General features: G+C 49.3%; 4 protein-coding genes across 4 annotated transcripts; 2 read left to right on the forward strand and 2 right to left on the reverse strand.

Annotated features, from left to right (window-relative positions):
• Window positions 1–3,234: 3,234 nt before the first annotated feature.
• On the reverse strand, window positions 3,235–4,498 carry EI90DRAFT_1227219 (uncharacterized protein). Its single transcript, XM_039051579.1, has 4 exons — window positions 4,326–4,498; window positions 3,700–4,267; window positions 3,320–3,549; window positions 3,235–3,239 (listed from the first exon to the last, which is right to left on the reverse strand). Exons 2-3 carry the CDS (start codon window positions 4,041–4,043, stop codon window positions 3,351–3,353), a joined length of 543 nt encoding a protein of 180 aa, XP_038915329.1. The 5' UTR covers window positions 4,044–4,267; window positions 4,326–4,498; the 3' UTR covers window positions 3,235–3,239; window positions 3,320–3,350.
• Window positions 4,499–4,760: 262 nt separating this feature from the next.
• EI90DRAFT_3060881 (uncharacterized protein) lies at window positions 4,761–6,804 on the forward strand. Its single transcript, XM_039060524.1, has 3 exons — window positions 4,761–5,188; window positions 5,268–5,958; window positions 6,015–6,804. The coding sequence occupies exons 1-3, from the start codon at window positions 4,962–4,964 to the stop codon at window positions 6,642–6,644; spliced, it is 1,548 nt and encodes a 515-aa protein (XP_038915330.1). The 5' UTR covers window positions 4,761–4,961; the 3' UTR covers window positions 6,645–6,804.
• Window positions 6,805–7,525: 721 nt separating this feature from the next.
• Window positions 7,526–8,527, reverse strand: EI90DRAFT_3060882 (uncharacterized protein). Its single transcript, XM_039060525.1, has 4 exons — window positions 8,343–8,527; window positions 8,153–8,266; window positions 7,941–8,063; window positions 7,526–7,914 (listed from the first exon to the last, which is right to left on the reverse strand). The coding sequence occupies exons 1-4, from the start codon at window positions 8,434–8,436 to the stop codon at window positions 7,760–7,762; spliced, it is 486 nt and encodes a 161-aa protein (XP_038915331.1). The 5' UTR covers window positions 8,437–8,527; the 3' UTR covers window positions 7,526–7,759.
• Window positions 8,528–9,198: 671 nt separating this feature from the next.
• On the forward strand, window positions 9,199–10,370 carry EI90DRAFT_2922873 (60Kd inner membrane protein-domain-containing protein; the record flags this gene model as incomplete). Its single annotated transcript, XM_039054807.1, has 3 exons — window positions 9,199–9,804; window positions 9,864–9,968; window positions 10,068–10,370. 3 exons carry the CDS (start codon window positions 9,199–9,201, stop codon window positions 10,368–10,370), a joined length of 1,014 nt encoding a protein of 337 aa, XP_038915332.1.
• Between the last annotated feature and the right edge of the window lie 8,437 nt (window positions 10,371–18,807).

Raw genomic sequence — 18,807 nt, forward strand, 5'->3', positions numbered from 1 at the left:
TGCGCGCGCATCACCGCGCTGAAAATGCTATTCGCAGTGGATTATATGTTGAATTGTCCGAAGTGGAGTGTTACGGGCGCATTGACCTGGCCCCTTCGTTGCACGCGTTAATCTGCGTCTTTGCTCATGGGGATGAATCCTCTTGGAATCCTCCAGTTGTATGGTAGTTGTGTACCTACATATGTACAGTGGAGAGTGGGGATTCTCCGAAGAATTTTGAAATGAAGCGGGGAATTGCCACAGCCCAATTCCACGATTCTACTGCCCCCAGCGAGCACCCCACATCAAAGATCAGCCTACGTTCCTCCTACACATTTGCTATGTTTTTTTTTTCTTATGCCTTTTCCAGCCCCGAGAGCCAGTACATGGCAATTATTGAATAAGTATTCGATCTATGATCGTGTGATTCTATCCGAGTATTGTTTGATCACCTAACCACCGCACTCTTCATGTATATAGCTGACACTAGTTGGGGATGTTCCCTCCCCCCTGTCTCGATCATAACTAACTACATAGGTTATCGGAGTAACATTAGCGCTCACGCCCACATACCCTGACACTTTGGTATGCATACTTTCTTTGAAATGCTTTATGGTTTCCCAGTGGGACGACAAGCTTCCATTGCCAAAGCTCATTGATGAATTTGACTTCGACAGAGTGCCATGCAGAGATTCTAGACTGAAACACAACAACACCGGTAATGGCATTTCTTTCAAAAGCAAATACCGGAGAATACCTCCAGTTGATGTGTTTCCGAATGCAATTCTTTGCTGCCGTCCTCGAGTGCTCATATGTGAAAAGTATCTTTAACATTGTTGACAATATAGAGATAGACATGTCTGAGGATCTGGAAGAATTCCCTTCTTTTCCATGAGCTTGTGCTAATGACAAAGACCTACATGCATGGGATCGATTGGTTCATGACATGACCACATGCATCTTGAAGCGGGTTGATTTCTACCCGATGCAGGCAAGGTCGTCATCTAGGTCCTGTTGCGTACGATTGAGTAGATACCTTGCCAAACCTTCATACTTTATAAATGCAATACACCAAGCGTCGTCTCCGACCCTCTGCTCCGTGGCATAATGACTAGGAGAGATCAGTGCTGCTGGGCCTCCCCATCTATTCAACTGGCAACTCACCAAGATACATACACCTCCTACTAACTCCATGTGTTCATGTAGAACTTGTTCACATTGTTTTCCTCTACCCATTCATACATCTCTTGTGGATTGGGCGACGATGCTACCAAGATTCACCATTTCCTTCCGCTGCGGAGACCTCGAGATTAAGTCAAAGATGGAAGGAATTGTCCGGAATCACGTAAATGCCAGAGTCGAGAAAGGCCAAACGCATCGAACGCGACTTGGAAACCACGGTGGGCTTTCATTGTGCGAGCGGATTCACGAGAGAGTACATCAGATAGATGGCAGTCTTGCCTTTGAGGAGCGTGATTAGTCGCACTTGCGCCACAAGGATCCGGCGCGAACCCACGAACCTATCCCAAATGGTCCAAAAAGCAAAATTGGTCGGGGGAAACCGTCCCCAGCGACGGCTGATTGTCTCTGTTTCTCCACGAATATATGGAGTCCAGAGTATCCGTCCCGCACATGAAACCTCACCCCCCATGTACGTTTCGGCACGTTTGGGATCTTCGTTAGGTTGTAAAACAATGCCTCAGTGGGGTAGCATTCGTGACGTCCACTGTCTCAGATTCTTGGAATCCGACTTCGACATGCATCAAGGTCGGGTACGTGGGTTGAAGAGCGAGTAATGAGCCTCATTTCCGCAGAGATGGTTGGGGCCGCAGAGTGGTGGTTTTCAGACAGGAAAGACTGTTGGTGGGAGCACGGAACAAAGAGAAGTTCAATAAGGAGCCAGAAGCATGCCTGATTGAGAAGGACTACAGCAAAGAATTCGAGTGATTACCCTGGTATGCCAGTAGCCAAGCCGAACTAACGAAGCGACACAACTGACTGCGCTGTACTTTGGCTACCACATGAACCTGACTCCTACCCGAGGCTTTTCCAAAAACGTCGTTTACTTCTTCATCAGGATCCCTCATAGTGATGCTAACAGTCGCTCTATCACTGTAAGCGTTGAGCTTACATAAGCGACCCCGAACCGTATATAAAAGCTGAGACCTTTGTAGGTAGTAAGAGTAGAGATCTGTATTTACACCCCTATGTGTAAAATCGAATTCGACCCTTGGTTGAGCGACTTTCTGATTGCCTTAAGATTTCGTGAGTCTCCCAACCACCTGAACTCAATCGCCGGCCTCTGCCGACGTTAAGATCCACTCACGAGTCACAATCACTAAGCCTTCCATTGCCCATTTTCGTCAAATTATCGGGCTTCTTTGGACGAGCACAGCATTATGCGGACAAAAGGTTACCTTGTACGAGACAAGCCCGGTGGTATCATAATGGTCGCGCAGCAGGTTGTGCTGCGCATCAAGGAGTTCCCCCGACAATTTCAACACCTTTGAGATCTATAGAGAAAGGTCCTAAGGGGACGTTGTCGGGACAGATGACGAAGTATGTTATGTAGTGATTGCGGTTGGATGCGACGACGTTTCGGAGATCGCGACATGCATATGGTTGATCGGGAGGCAATATATTTAGAGCGCAACGTGGCCGAGCTCAGTCAATCAAACAGACAAGCGGACCTATCTAACAGCCTGCATACGAAACTTGAATAGCGCACTGGGGTAACTTGCCAAGCGCAACAACTAGTTTTTTGCGCGCGCATCAGTGCGCTGAAAATGTTATGTTGTTGGGCTTAGCCTCTGATATGATGCATACTTGTATCTACTTATATACTTATAGAAAAAAAGAGGAAATTGAATTGGTGTATTATTGGCTTTCAACGGGCGCCGATGTGGATCAACGCGTGCAACGAGGGAATCGGAGAAATCCTCTAGTATGGGGTAGTGATGCACAACAATGCATATAGGTACTTCGGAGCGGAGGGGGACGTTTTCGGGTTTCTCCGTCCAAATCTCGAAAGAAAAAAAAAACAGGATGTCCGCGCGGGGGAGCCCTTGCAAGCCGGATAGGATCGCAATGGTAGTAATAACGGTTGATGAACATCCAAGTCATGCATACATCACGCCATGGGGATGCCCAATAGGCCATCCAAGTCACTTGTACCCCCACACAGAAGATTGCGAATTCGTCGGGATCCGAGAAGATTAGACGGTAATCGTCGAGCCGCCATGAAAACAGATACTTCCCGCCTCCACGGAGATGGGGTGAGTGTTCGAAGTTAACGGTGAACGGGCAAAGAAGGGGACTCGAACACTCGTCCGCAACACACCAGTCCAGCTGTACCCAAAAGCCATCATTGATCAATGATGATTTCTCTTGTGAGTTTGTTTAAACGCGTCCAAATCGGTCGAAAGCTCCGCGAGAACTGCGGACCGTTTGATAAATGAAAATCCCGTTATCTCTGACGATGAGTAGTCCTCCTCTCCCTCCTCCTTCGAAGTGGATGGTTTAGCAGCATTACTGTACGCCGCCAAAGCACCAATGACGATGGCTGCATCACTTGGTGGTTGGATTATCATTATTGTCAATTTTATACCCGTGCGTTTTTTTTTTCACCATCATCAAGGGTTTGTAGGCGTGAGTATATATAAAAAAAAAGTTGCAACGTTGGCAGGAAGAAAGTTGGAAAAGAGCTGTCTGGGGACGCACTCTTTATGAACACGGACAAATGCCTGTATTTGATCGCATCCATACAAATACTCTGGACGTCCGAGGAAAAGGATGTCCACGGGGGTCATCGCACGAGATGTTCCGTAGACTTGGGCGAGTAGACGAACGAAGGCGTCTCGTAACGAGCGTTCATCGGGAACGATGTCGTGTTTGGTGTATACCCGCATTCGTATGTAGACATAGCCATACATAAGTATTCTCCTTTTGCGCGCGCGCAGCGGTGAGAGGGCTCCCTTGCGCAAAAATGTTAAAATGAAAAACGTTCCTCGAACAAACTGCGGGAATATAATTGGTTGGTGGTTGTGGCGATGCAGCAAATACATTTGGACCAAAAGTTCAACTCGTGTTGCCAAAACACACCCCCAAAGAGAAAAACAAAAACAGGGGCGGCTTCACGAAAATCGCCAACTGTGCTCTCCGCTCCGAGAAAGTTTGGGGGGGAATTTTCACGTAAAGAAGGTTGCTTTTCTCAAATAACATCCATCATCCCTGCCAATCCATCCATCCAGGGAAATAACGTGCTTTAACTGATGACTGATCGTTTGCACTTGGAAACTTTCAAGGTCCGTGAAACCATGCACGCGAACTTCTGATATGTAACTCACAAAGAAGAAGTCAGGTTCTTGTGCTTCTGCCAACCAAGTAATTTATCCGGGCGGTTTTGATATGATCTAAACCCTGGAACAGGTCTCTTTTCTCACTCCTCTCTTTCTTTCTTTCTTTTCTTTTCTTTTTGATCGGTGTCGTCCGCTCTATGCAAAACCCCATACACGTTACGTACGTACTCTGCGCGGAAGGCCAGGGGGAAAGCTCCGTTCTGACATTTTCTGACGCTTTTGACATTCCGATTCAGGTTCCTGAGAACAAGTCCCACGCTGATATCCGCAATCAGTTACTTGTATAATTACTTGATTTCTCTCACAGGAGGAGGTTAAGTAAGTATCTGTTTGTTGTTCAAAATCCCGTGGGGATGGCTCCGTGAAATCAATTCGCCGAACTCGGCTGATTCCATAATGGGTCTTACCTGTTTACAGTATACTCACGCGCCTACTTTCTTCTCTCTCTACTCTCTTCCCTTCTCCCCTTGACCCGTTATACATATATACCCATGACCATGACTTTTCGTGATTCCCTCCCTCTTCCCCTACCCTCTCTCCCCGCCCCAGCCTTCCGAAAATGCAACATTGCCGCTTCCATACCGCTCCTCCTCCACTGCGTCAAACGATCAAGACGTCCCCATCATGACTTTACCCTCCGAGTTACTGGCCGAGATCGCTAGCTATCTTCCATCCCGCCACTCCGTCGCTGGATACGTCGTCGACTCCACTGACCTAATAGCACTCTCCATGACCTCACGTTGGATACGTGTCGCTTGCGTTCCCATCTTATTTCGAGACGTACCCATCCTATCCGCAGGAGCATTATACGCATTACAATCCCTCCCTTCGCACTTGGTTGGGTACATCAAGTACGTATTCGACTTTAAGCAAACGCTCAGGCACCCGAAAACAATATTGTATTCTGACGAAACTCTCTTTCTTAAACAGGGAGTTGAATATCTTCCTCGACTCGCCATTTCTCGATGCTTTCAAAATTTGGTCCTCATCCCAATCGCAATACTGCACCTTCGGTTTCTCCCCATTCCTATCCCTTTCTCGCATTCTTTCCCGTACTCCCGAAATTCGAGCCCTCCGTATGCTCGTCGCCAAACCATCTGGATCAGATTCCGCATGGGCCCGGTGCCCACTTGGAAGAGCTCTAGGGATCTCGATGGATAGTGCTATGCAGTCTAGCCTCGCTCTTTCTTCTCAGACGGCATTCAAGCTCCGTTCCCTCAGAATCATTCAGTTGGATGGTTTCCAGGGTATAACGCCACTACTACAACTAGCACCCAATCTACAAGTGCTTCATTTACGCCTTACAGCTGGATTTGCCCATTCAGTCAACGATGAACTTGTCAATGCGGCTCGTTTGGTACCAGGGTTACGAGAACTGGTGTACACACCTGATTCATTGCGTACATCTTTCCCTTCAGCATTCAACGGAGCCGGGGGTGGTCACCCGGAGATGGGGATGGAGATGGATGAAACGAATATGAAATTTAATGCATCGTCGAGCGTAGGAATGTTAAAAGCGCTCGGAGAGACCCTACCGCATCTCAGAATCCTAGATTTACAAACACGATGGCACGGGAACGAGGTATTATTCTGCTCTAGCTCCGAGCCGATCGATCCCGAGGTGAGCAAACCAGCTGCATATGCAAAAAGCACTGCGTTGTTCATTTGAATTTTCAGGCTCTAATTGACGTGATCAAGTATCTTCCAAACCTTGAACATCTCTACCTACCTTCTTCCGTTCATCACCACAAAGATTACGCGATCCTTCGTACACCTTTCGTTCGGCCCACTTCACCCTCTCATACTCTAACGGCCATACAGGCCCGCGCAGAAGCTATCAATCGTGTTGGCCAGTCCGAAGCATATGTCATTCATCGAATCCAACAACAACAACAACAGCAGCAGTATACTACTGCTGCGCATGGAAGGATTCGGAGTATCGGATTTGTAAGGCATGCGTGTGCGGAGGATAGAATCGAGTATAGGGTCTCTTATGAACGTTTCTCAGTCTCAGAGCTCGGTGGTGGTGGGGATCCGACGATTCAGGTGAAGATTTCGGCGGCAGGGGAAGGTATTCATTGCGCACTTCCAACTCCAACTCCTCGAATATCGTCACTGTTGTCGCAGAGTATAGCGTCATTGTTTGCTATGCCTCCAGCACTTTGGACGACGACGACGACGCCGCCGCATTATTCGTCTGAATTTGCTTTGACGGGAATGGGCGATATGTGGGGAGGGAGACGGTCAGTTAATGGTGCGTTGGTGTCGTCACCTTCTTCCCTTGAAGATCCGATATGTGTAAGATGAGATCTGGGTGTGGGTTTAGGTTTAGGTTTAGGTTTAGGTGGGGGCCGATGAGTGTTGTATTCGGGTCTTGTTTTTCCTTTGATTTTTCTTTTTCTTTTTTTCCTTTTGGGATACCCTGGGCAATTTCGATTTCTCTTTCAGTTTTAGATGGGCACAATCGTATATATAACTTTGATTCTGTAACCACGACTTACGGCCCCCGCACACGGTAGCAATTGAAGATCCGATCGACTTGTATATTTGCTGATCAACCTTCCTCCCAGTAGGCTAAGTAACTGAGTTACCCACTGCGGAATGTGCGATGACGAACTTGACTTAAAGTAACCGAACTTCTAATTTTTAATGACGAGCCATATTATTCTTTTAGTCTGTGCATACCGTCCGGTTAACAAACCCAGTTGTCGAGCTAGCACGCACGCTCACGGTCATTATATACTGGACCGGCCGCCGGACATACGTCGTACTGCATGTACATGTACATAATATTTGGTGTACTATAATCGATCCGAACGCTCCGAAAAATTTTCACGATCATGATGTCGACGACGTCCCCTCCCCCGACGGTTGTATGAAAAGTGGCCGAAATGGATGAGAAACACCTTTCGGTCAATTTACGAGATTTTTTTTTTTCGCAAGGTGGAGGTTTGAGCGCTAAATTGAACAATATTGTTTTCGGATGTGAAATTCATGGAACCGGTACGTCATGGGAGCACCACCTCTCGAAGGCCGATGATGAACCGGCGTTGGAGGACCATACAGCACTAAGTGAGTAAATCGATAGGCAGGCGGGTGGTATACTTATACACAACTGGTGCACTTGAGCTTAGCGAAATATTGTACCACATGAGTCGACCACAACCGCAAAGAATGGACGCAAGGGTTGATCAGCTTGGCGATTTTACATGCCATCGACGGATACACGTGTATTGTAGACGCTTTTCGCAGGGAATCAGCAGCGAAAAGTTACCAGGTACGAAATGAAAAAAACCGTGGACGCGACGGCCCGAGAACCCAGTGAATTCATTCGAAAACATTCGAATTCGGCCGACAACCCGAAATGAAACGCGCCCTTCACTTGAGAGAGAGAGAAACTGAAAGCCAGGCATACATACGTTTCACGCATCGCGGTGCGGTAATTCGAAAATGAATGCTAAGAGTGTCACTTGGATCGACACCACAAGAAGGCTAATGATAATTACGATCCGTCCAGCAGTCACAAAAGGTCTACCAAATATCCGCCGTCCGTCCACTGGTACCGGGTCTCCTCCCCCTCCAGGGTCAGACGATCATCATCACCGGCACCATCCCCTCGTCCTCCGATGCTTCTATATTTATCGGAGAAGTCATGTCGAGAGTGCTTCCGCCGGACAACCGTTGTTAGAGCCAACAAGGCAGTAAGGATGCAATAAAGCAGACCAACTGGAAAGAACGCATTGGAATTCGATCAGGCGGTCAGAGTGGTAGCATCATAGCGGATCGGACACTTTTAACAAACAAACAAAACCTACTTCGGTAGAATCTTCGGTCGAAAAGTTTCAAAAAGACAATAGTATACCCAAGCGTGCCTAACGACGTTCTAGCGTATGCACCGTCAAAGGTCCTTTGTCTGGCGCGTAGCTCAACTAGGTGTGGGAGGGAGGGGGTTCCCTTGTCAGAGATAGGTGAAACTCGTTTGCGCGAAAGGGTTTTTTTTTTTACCTAGTTCTGCATTGTCGATCGGGTGATAAGACTCTCGACGATGTCCTCGGTATGTATGCCGTGATCCGCTTGGGACCGGTTTAGGCGATTCCATGGTGAGCGAGAAATTGCGGAACACGACCAGTCTAACGTGCTAGCGTCAAGGGTTGGAGAAAAACCAAAAAAGTGTGCGGAACATTGTGATCATGAGGCCATTCGGCCTGGGGCCTTATCGAGTGGCACAGCCACTTCCGAACTTTGAGAGACCAAAAAAAAACTCCCACGGACAAAAGTTGTCTGGGTGATGAACGTGCAGTTTGCATGTTACGGTGGTCTAAAGTCATGCCTTAGAGCATCCCCGAGTATGGTTAGGATAGGGAATATGTCCGTGAGATGTTTGCTTTCTCATTGTGACCTCACATTTATTCTTTGAGGAGGGTAGGGGTAGTAGAAGGTGGCATTCGACGTCAAAGGTACTTACCCTCCACAAGTGCTCGTAAATCTCAAAGCATCTGCTGAGTTAGGACAACTTCTACAGCCGGTCCGGGGTCTCCTTCTCGGCGTGTCTGCGGTTCGGACGACAGGAATGAAAGCATCTTCACCCAGTTCCTTCTCGCCCAATGTGACTGTTCGGAGTTTCAACTGGTGGGGATTGTGGGGAGCCAATACGAACCCATCATCTCCACCGATGGCCTCACATCCACCATCAACTGAGATGCCTACTACTACTATTACCCCATCGCACTCTTCCCCCGCTCCCGAAGGTGTTTCTGCTGTTGCCGAAGCAGCATCCTCTCCTTCCTCATCCTTAACGCCCGAGCCCATAATCCCGGCCACCACACAAGAAGCAGCATCAGCGGCATCTTCGAATCATGGAATGACTGAAACAATCATCCCTGCCGATCCTATCGCAACAGCTTCTCCTATTGATCAAGTCGTATTACCACCAGCTCTCTACACCGGCGACCACATTGGTGACCTAGCGAACCTTGGTCTCGTTCACTGGACTCCCGTAGGAGCAATTGAGGCATTATTAGAACAACTCCACGTTAACCTCGGACTTCCATGGTGGGCTGCTATCGTTACCCTTTCCATCCTAGGACGAGCCATCATAGCTCCCGTCCTCATTCGTTCACAAGTGAACAACGTTCGTCTCGCCAAAATCAAACCTGAATTAGAGATCATCATGAAGAAGCTTCAAGACGCAAAAGTTAAGGACGATAAACTTGCGATGCATAAACATTCTTTAGCGGCCAGGCAATTGTTTGCTGAAAATGATTGCAGTCCGTTTAGAAGTTTGGCTGCTCCGTTCGTACAGTTACCCATTGCACTTTCTTGCTTTCTGGCTATAAGAACGATGGGCGAACTTCCTCTTGAGAGTTTCAAGACTGGAGGTGCACTCTGGTTTACGAATTTAACGGTACCGGACCCGTTTTATATTTTACCTCTTGTCAGCACCGTTTCCATATATGGAATGATGGATGTGAGTTCATTGTCCTTCTTTCTCTCCATCTGAGTTCTTTATAATATTCGTGCGTGCAGGTTAATGCTCAGGATAGCGCCCAGACGGAGACGACTGGTCATATCACGAACTTGTTCAAGGCGTTGACCATCCTCTCATCCGGAATCATGGTGTTCTTCCCTTCGGTACGTTCCCTCCTAATATTATATTTTTACCCTCGCTTCATTTACCTCTTTTTCAATCATCATCATCACCATCGGATATTTTTTCTTTTACCATCACAGAGTATTCTACTCTTCATCGTCACCAATGGTGCCCTCATCGTCGGTCAATTCTTCATTTTTCGAATCCCATCAGTGAGAACTCGTTACGGTCTTCCTCCCGTCGGCCGCCGTGGCCTGATGGACCGCAAACCAACTCCATCCTTCATGGATAGCATTCATTTCATGAGGCGGAGATTTAGAGAGGAATTAGCGAAGCGAGAATTGGAGTACCAACGGCAGGTACAGTTGAAATCTCAACTGAGTGCTCAAAGCTTGAATTCGGCTCAGCCACGAGCTAAAAAGGTTGATCCTGTTCGGAAGTAGCAAAGATTTTATGTATATCTTTTTTTTCCCCCCCACAATCCTTACGACAGCTTATCACAAATGTTCATGAAAGAGATATATAAGGGGCTGGACGGACTCTTGTTCCCTGAGCCCGAGGATTCAGAAACGACCTTAGAGTGAGTGGTTGGACATGTTGAAATAACCACTCCAGCCTAACAAGGGTGTATGGTGTGGCTGTGCACAATTAAGTTCGCGATCCAGAGGGCTGGAGTTCAACTCCCAGTATGTCCAACTTTTAGGTTTCCCTAAAAGACCATGTGAACATGGTGGACAATACACTGAGTGAGGAATGTGTTTGGCCAACCAGGGGGCTCAGTTGTTCAGTCCGATAGCAGCTTGCATGCATCAGCAAAAGTCCGTTATGCTCCGGAGCATCAGGAGTGGCTGGAGCATGTGGGAGACAAAACAGCAGATTGGGCACTCCTGGAGCCAATAGTGTTCTCCTGGGAGGGGGTTCAGGAGTGGCTGGGAGTGGTGAGGAGTATGCAATGTGCCAGGAGCAGTGGGAGGAAAATTTTGGTCTCTAAAAAGTTGAAAAAAAAAATTTAGGGAAAAAAATCAAAAAAATTCAGGAACTATAGTGCCTTTAAAGTGCTTTCAGGACATATAATTATTTGCGAAATTGAGGAAGAAATGATGGAGAAAAATGGAAAATACTTTCGGAGACCCGAGAAGTAATGAGAACTGAATTGATGGGAAAGTCTGAAAATTGAATAGGAAAGTGAGGGGAAGCCTTGTAGCATTGTTATTTTCTGCTGTTGTGATTTTTCCTGATTGTTCTTGGTCTCACTCCCAGCTGCTCCTGGACCCTCCCAGGAGCTTTCAGGAGCTTCCAGGAGTATTGAGGAGTGTCACGGCCGTGCATTCCGGCCCATTCCCTGCCCATCCCAATGCCGCCTGAGCCTGTTACCACTATGCAAGCATGAGCACGAGCCCCGACCTCAGCCCTATCCTCCCTGAGGACTCCCTGCTCACTCCCCTGCTTGCCCCTAGGCTCCCCTGCACCTGGCCGACTCCCCCACAGCCACACCAACCTTCCCGCCCTGAGTCCACCTCCAGCACCGTGCCCAGCGTGACTCCTCTACCCCACCCACTTGGCCCCTACAGGGCCGCTATCATCCCCGTGCCTGACTCCGGTCCAACTCCGAGTCCGGTGCCACTACGATACCATCGCCGCTATCGCGGCCCTATGCTCCTTCCTTTATTTATCTGTTATTGTTTGTTTTGACCTTCGGTCATTGCCGGCCACTGTGCGGCCAACCCCGCTCTTTGTTCCTATTTGCTTCCGGACCCTTCGGCCTTCGGCCCGGGTCCGCTTCTATTCATTCTATCTTCATATATATATCCTGTATACTACATTATAGTACCTTAGCTCTAATATTGATTTGACCACGACCTCTAAGTCCTGACCCCAACAAGGCAACCCCAGTGAGTCTGAAATGAGGGCCAAGAGACAGCTAGGGGGCACAGCACTCCCTTTAGAGTTGCTGAGGCCAAATGCCCTACCCCCGGGCCTTGTTCGCGGCATCATGGCCATCGCGGCCTATAGCGGCCTGCAATGGCAACCCTCGGTGCCGACCCTGGACCAGTGTCTAACAAGGAGCGGCTGGGAATGAGACCAAGAAGAATCGGGAAAAATCACAACAGCAGAAAATAACAATGCTACAAGGCTTCCCCTCACTTTCCTATTCAATTTTCAGACTTTCCCATCAATTCAGTTCTCATTATTTCTTGGGTCCCCAAAAGTATTTTCCATTAGCTGCTCCTGGACCCTCCCAGGAGCTTCCAGGAGTATCCAGGAGTATCCAGGAGCAGCTGGGAGTGAGACCAAGAACAATCAGGAAAAATTAGAACAGCAGAAAATAACAATGCTACAAGGCTTCCCCTCACTTTCCCATTCAATTTTCAGACTTTCCCATCAATTCAGTTCTCATTATTTCTTGGGTCTCCGAAAGTATTTTCCATTTTTCTCCATCATTTCTTCCTCAATTTCGCAAATAATTATATATCCTGAAAGCACTTCAAAGGCACTACAGTTCCTATTTTTTTTTTGATTTTTTCCCTAATTATTTTTTCAACTTTTTAGAAGTCCCTATTTTTCAAATTTTCCTCATTTCCCTCTATATTCCCCCCTCATTCTCCCCCTCATTTCCCCCCTCATTTCCCCCCTCATTCTCCCCCATTTCCCCCTCCTCCATATTCTGCAAGTCCAAAAGTGATTAAGTTGCCAGATTAATCATATATCAGGCCATAAATTTTGACTGTGTATTGGTGAGTCTCAGTGTCCTTGATGTATAGTATAGTGTTTGATCTAAATGTTAAGTAGTGTCTTGTTGTGTTAGTCTTGTGGTAGGAGGTATTCATGGGGAGTCTTCCCTCTTTTTTTCATTTTTCAAATGCTCCAGGAGCTCCCAGAAGCTTCTCACCCCTATACATTTTGAAGCATTAAATTGTATTTACTGGATATGTTTGTGCACAAAGCAATGCTCCATGCCCTCCTGGGAGTGCCCTGGAGTACCTGACCAACTCTGGAGGAAATGAGCTGTTCCTGGACCGGCCAATCTCCTCCTGATTCTCCCAGTGCTCCCCATACTCCGGAGCACTCAGGAGCATAACAATTTTTTGCTGATGTGTGGTTTCAAAACCAGCTGGCTTCAGTATAGCCACATCAGCAAACTCGGAGCGTTCTCCTGGAGCTAAGGGAGCACAGGGAGGCATGAGAGTTCAGGAGGTCCTTGCCCCCTCTCGGAGCGGCAGGAGCAAGAGCTCCCCTAGCTCTGAGAGCCCTGGTCTCTCACGGCTCCTGTGAGATCTCGGTATAGTGCTCCCCAGGCTCCCATTCTCTTGTGGTAACTGGGTATAGCGCTCAACCCACTCCCATTCCGTCCCAGTTTCTGTCCATTTCCGAGTTGTTATACAAGCAAATCCAATTATATATTGCGAACTTTCAAAACATGTTCTACTAGTCAGAATCGCTCCATCTGCCAATGTTCCCACATGGCTTATCCGCAGCAGCAATAATGATACCATTTTTCTCCTCATACAGGTGCTCTTTGTCCAACACATGCCTATTGGAATAATTTTCATGAGTTCTCCAATATTGTCATATCCATCCCTGGCCATCGACTCCCGGTCCCTCCGATCCCTCCAGTCTAACTCTGCTCCTTCCTCACTAACCTCGGAGCTCCCGTATTCCGTAATCCTCTCGGTACCCCTCGATGGTCACCACCCCCTCTTTTCAATTTATTACCTATGCCTCCCTAAGTACGGAGCCCTGAAGACTTCCGGACAGCTCCGACGTCCGCTAGCGCACTCCCGCCTCCACTGGGCAATACACTTGCCTGCCCTGCAGAGCCCACCTGTCATATCTGTGCATACCCGACCCCGACCCGACTTCCGGACCTCCACCCTCTTCACCTCCGGAGTCATAACCTACCGCTGCCGTTCCGATACTCACCCTCGGTCCTGGCAACACACCTCCTCCTTACCTCCCCGACCCTATCTCCGTCCGCTCCGATACTCATCTCGGACCGAACACTGCCCCTCTCGCCACCCTCCTACTACTCCGCTCCCCCTTCACAACACCTCCACCCTCCCGTCATCCTCCTACGCTTCCCCCGTCTGCTCCGATACTCACCTTCGGACCTGACTACTCTTCTTTCCACCACTCCTTCCCCCTTACCTTTCCCCTCTCTCCTCCCTCTGCTACTCCTCCGCCACCCTTCTGCCAAGTTACGACCTTCCACCGCTGTTCCGTACTTCGCACTCGGACACCGCTCGTACCTTACTCCGAGCCTCCGTCATAGTCCCTACCTCGGACTTTGACTCCACCTTGGTCTTAGTCCATTGCATTGGTGACCTCATACTACGTAAACACCATTGCCAATATCCCTCGGACTTTCAACCCCGCCTCCGTAACCTCCGTAAGCTCCGCAACCCCCGAGCTTCACGGATCACCTTCGGCCCTCTCGCTGCTTGTAATGTATTTCTCGCGTTTTCCCCTCATCCCTATTTGGACTACTGCTTCTTTCTATTCTAGCCAGTTAGTCATCATCCCCACTTCCCCTCATCCTCCTGCCCCTCTGGGCCTTGCCCTCCCTACCTCCTTTCGGATGTATCACAGGTCCTGCCTTATGACCTTTGGTACCTCTCCGCTTCTTCTACCCTTTGTTCCCGTTCGGATGTCTTCGTTCCGATTCGGTTACCCTTTGTTCTCCTTGTGCTTTTGCCCCTTCCATTATATATATCGGCGCTTGTACATACTCGTTTTGGTTTAGTCCAAAATCGACCTGAAATGCCCCCAAGAGACTTCCTGCTCACCTACTGTGAAATTAAGGACCAAATGGACAAACAGCAATGGCACAGCGCTCCGCTTGAGTCGCTGAGGCCAAGGTCCCTCCATGCTAAGTCTCCGATTCCACTCCGGAGTCGTCCGTTTCTGCCCGGTTCTAACAGCACCTTCGGGCCTATCCCTCCTTTCCGTTTCTGGGTTATCGCCTGCCTTCCTGCTAACCCCACAACCCGACTCGTCGGTAATATTCAGTCGGCTAATGTTTAACCCCGTTAGCTCCGCTCCGTTCAGCTCCGCCAATTGCGGACCCGTCTCCGCTGTAACCATATATATATCCAACTTGTACATAGGTTACACTCCAGTAATAAAATCAACTAGAGTTACCCCCCTTCGGTTCTGATTGCCAGTCAGTAAGTTAGGGCACGGACGTGTCACTAGGCACAGCGCTCTTGGCATAAGTCGCTGAGGCCAAAGCCCTCCGCTATGGAGACTCTCCCTCGTCTCGAATCCGGTCTCTGACAGTATTTTATTACTCCCTGACTAGTACATGTCTTGTATGGCACCAAAAGTCCTTTGCACTCGTTCCCAACTACGCACATTAGTTCCCAACTCCGCTTCACCTTCCCCGGAACCCTTTCAGCCTGGCCCTAGTCGATTGGCGAGAAACCCAGTTGAGTTTCGAAGCTTTTCTAACCTTGAAACCCCCCTCCCATCGACTCCGATCATGTGCCCCATCAGGAATCGATCACCAGTTGCAGACTCCGACTTCGGAGACACCACGGAACAACCCATAGATCCCGTCCACTTCTTTGGACTCGGTTCCGAGGTCCCTGACTTCGTCGATCCTCCCCCTGCTGATCCTCCCATCCCCACTGTCCCAACCACCGACGATGCCGAACCCACCTCCAACGTGGCTATTGCACAATTGGCCCAAGCCATTGCCAGTCTGGCTCGTCACACCGGACGACGACGACGACGACGACGATCTTCTGCTCTCCGGACCAAGGTCCGCGAACCCGAACAGTTCGACGGAAAGGATCCCCGAGAACTCCGAGTATTCTTGGTCCGATGCGAGCTCAATTTCCAGGACCGTCCCCTCGCTTTTGCTAGCGACTGTGCTAAAGTCATATTCGTGCAGTCCTACCTCAAGGGAATGGCCCTCGATTGGTTTGAGCCGGACCTGTTATTCGACCAGAATTCCACGCTTCGTCCGCGATGGATGAACGACTATCAAGAGTTCGTTAATGAACTTCAAACTAACTTTGGCCCTCACGATCCTGTGGGCGACACCGAGGTTCAACTGATGACTCTGGACATGAAGGACGGGCACCACATCAATAAATACGTCGTCGAGTTCAATCGACACGCCTCTCAACTTCATGGTTACGGAGAAGCCATGCTTCATCGTTTCTTCTACAACAGATTGCCGGAACGTATCAAGGACGATATTGCCAGAGTAGGTAAACCCTCTACTCTCTCTGAACTTCGCACCCTGTCCCAAACTCTCGATGTGCGCTATTGGGAGCGTAAATCGGAAGTTACACGTCACGTGAAACCCTCTTCCTCTAACGTTTTTGACAAGTCCACCGCTGCTTCTCATTCCGACCCTGTCCCTTCCTCCTCCTCTTTCAACTCCGCTTCCGGTAGTAGGCCTCCGAAGGACAATAAGAAGTCCGAGGCCAGCTCCGTTAAACCGGACCTCTCATCTAAACTCGGAGACAACGGCAAGCTCATGCCACAAGAGTGTAAGCGTTGTCTCGACGAGAAACTTTGTATGTTCTGCAGTCAGTCTGGCCACATGGTCAAGGACTGTCCCAAGTCTTCTTCTCACGCGTCTAAGGCCCGTTCGGCCCAGACTGAGGAGCAAGGATCCGCTTCCGCAGAAGCAAAAAATTAGTCCACACCCCCGTGGACTCCACACGGACCGGGGGTTGCGATCCTTCCTTCCGTGCGCTCAAAGAAGTGCGTTTAAATGTGTCTTCCATTTCCGACTTATCCTCCCTCCACATTCCCGTTTCCTTTTCTCTTTCAAATGGTCTATTTTCTCCCCTCAATGTTGACCCTTCGGTTAATGTTCTACCCGTTGTAGATAGTGTTGCTGATGTACCACTCTCTCTTCCGCCCCCTCCGACTACTTCCGTAGATCGATCTACCTCTCTCCGCTTCTCTTCTTCCTCTCCTTCTGTTTCTCCTCCGTCCAATATTAGGACACAAAATAAACTTTTCCGCTCCTATGAGAACGTACCCGCACTCGTAGATTCTGGGTCTTCGGACTGCTTCATCGATGACACATTCGTAAAAAAGCTGGCCTTGAAGACATACCAGATTAAACCCCTACAACTACGCCTATTCGATGGTAGCACCAACTCAATCATAACCCGTGCCGTTGATATTCCCCTCCGCTTCGCTTCCGGAAACATCACCCCCACGACTTTCTTTGTCACATTGCTGGATGGATCATGTTCCCTAGTCCTAGGACACAACTGGCTTACCCGCTACAATCCGTTGATTGACTGGGTCTCAAGCAGTATTACGTTCCGAACTTCCGAACCTACCAAGACAGTTACTCCGAGCTCTCCCCCGTCGTCTCCAGCACCACCGCCGTCGTCCGACATCCAACCATCTGATGTTTCGCCAGCACCTCAGTCACAGGCTGTTACTCCTCCGTTACCATCTATCGAGTTCGTCAGCCATTCCGCATTTGCGAAGGCTTGCTGACTTGAAGGATCGGTATCCTTCAGCCTAACCATCCCTTCCGAGGAAAGCTGCTTGAGGGCTGCCTCATCCCACACCGATTCCGTCGACCTCTCGGCCGTTCCGAAGGAGTATCACGAGTTCGCAGATGTGTTCAGTAAGAGCAAAGCCTCGACGCTGGCACCGCACCGTGAGCACGACCTAAAGATCGACCTTGAGGGAGGCACCTCCCCACCCTTGGGTACCATGTACTCTCTCTCTACTTCGGAACTCGAGGCCCTCCGGGCATTCTTAGATGAACACCTGGCCTCCGGGTTCATTTGCCCCGCTACTTCCGCTCACGCGGCACCGGTCCTCTTCATCCGCAAGAAGGACGGATCCCTCCATCTTTGCGTCGACTTCCGAGGGCTGAACAAGATCACCAAAAAGGATCGCTACCCACTTCCCCGCATCTCTGACCTCCTTGACGCACCTAGCCATGCCACGGTCTACACCAGACTCGACCTCCGGCATGCTTACCACCTGGTTCGCATTGCAGCAGGCGACGAATGGAAGACCTCTTTCCGCACGCGCTATGGTTCCTATGAGTGGCTTGTCATGCCATTCGGTCTCACGAACGCACCTGCGACTTTCCAGCGATTCGTCAACACGATCTTTGCCGACCTCTTGGACATTTCTGTGGTAGTCTACCTAGATGACATCCTTACCTACTCGGAAGACATGGCTTCGCATCAGGAGCATGTCTGAGAAGTTCTTAGGAGACTCCGCAAACACGGCCTATACGCCAATCTGAAGAAATGCGAGTTTCATACAGACACTACGGAATATCTCGGTTACTGCCTCTCTCCTTCCGGACTCACCATGTCCATCGAGAAGGTCAAAGCCGTCCAAGATTGGCCCGAGCCCTGTAAAGTCAAGGATGTCCAATCCTTCCTTGGCTTCGCTAACTTCTATCGGCGTTTCATTCACCAATACTCCGACATTGTGGTCCCCTTGATGCGCCTCACGCGTAAAGGAGCCCCCTGGCTATTCTCTGACGATTGTTGCTCTGCTTTCAACACCTTGAAAGAAGCCTTCACTTCTGCTCCTATCCTCACACATTGGCTACCCGATGCCCCCCTCATCGTAGAAACCGACGCCTCCGATTACGCGATCTCCAGAATCCTTTCCATTCACTGTGATGACGGAGAGATTCACCCCGTCGCTTTCCGCTCTAGAACACTCTCGGCGCCGGAGCTCAATTACGACACCCATGACAAGGAACTGCTCGCCATTCATGATGCGTTCCGATCATGGCGTCATTACCTCGAAGGTTCGGGAACCCCAATCAATGTTGTCACCGACCACAAAAACCTCGAGTATTTCTCCACCACCAAACTCTTGACCTGGCGGCAAGCCCGCTGGTCAGAGTTCCTCTCCCAATTCCACATG

Source organism: Cantharellus anzutake (assembly GCF_015039405.1).
Source record: "Cantharellus anzutake strain C23 chromosome Unknown EI90scaffold_28, whole genome shotgun sequence".
Lineage (NCBI taxonomy): Eukaryota > Fungi > Basidiomycota > Agaricomycetes > Cantharellales > Hydnaceae > Cantharellus > Cantharellus anzutake.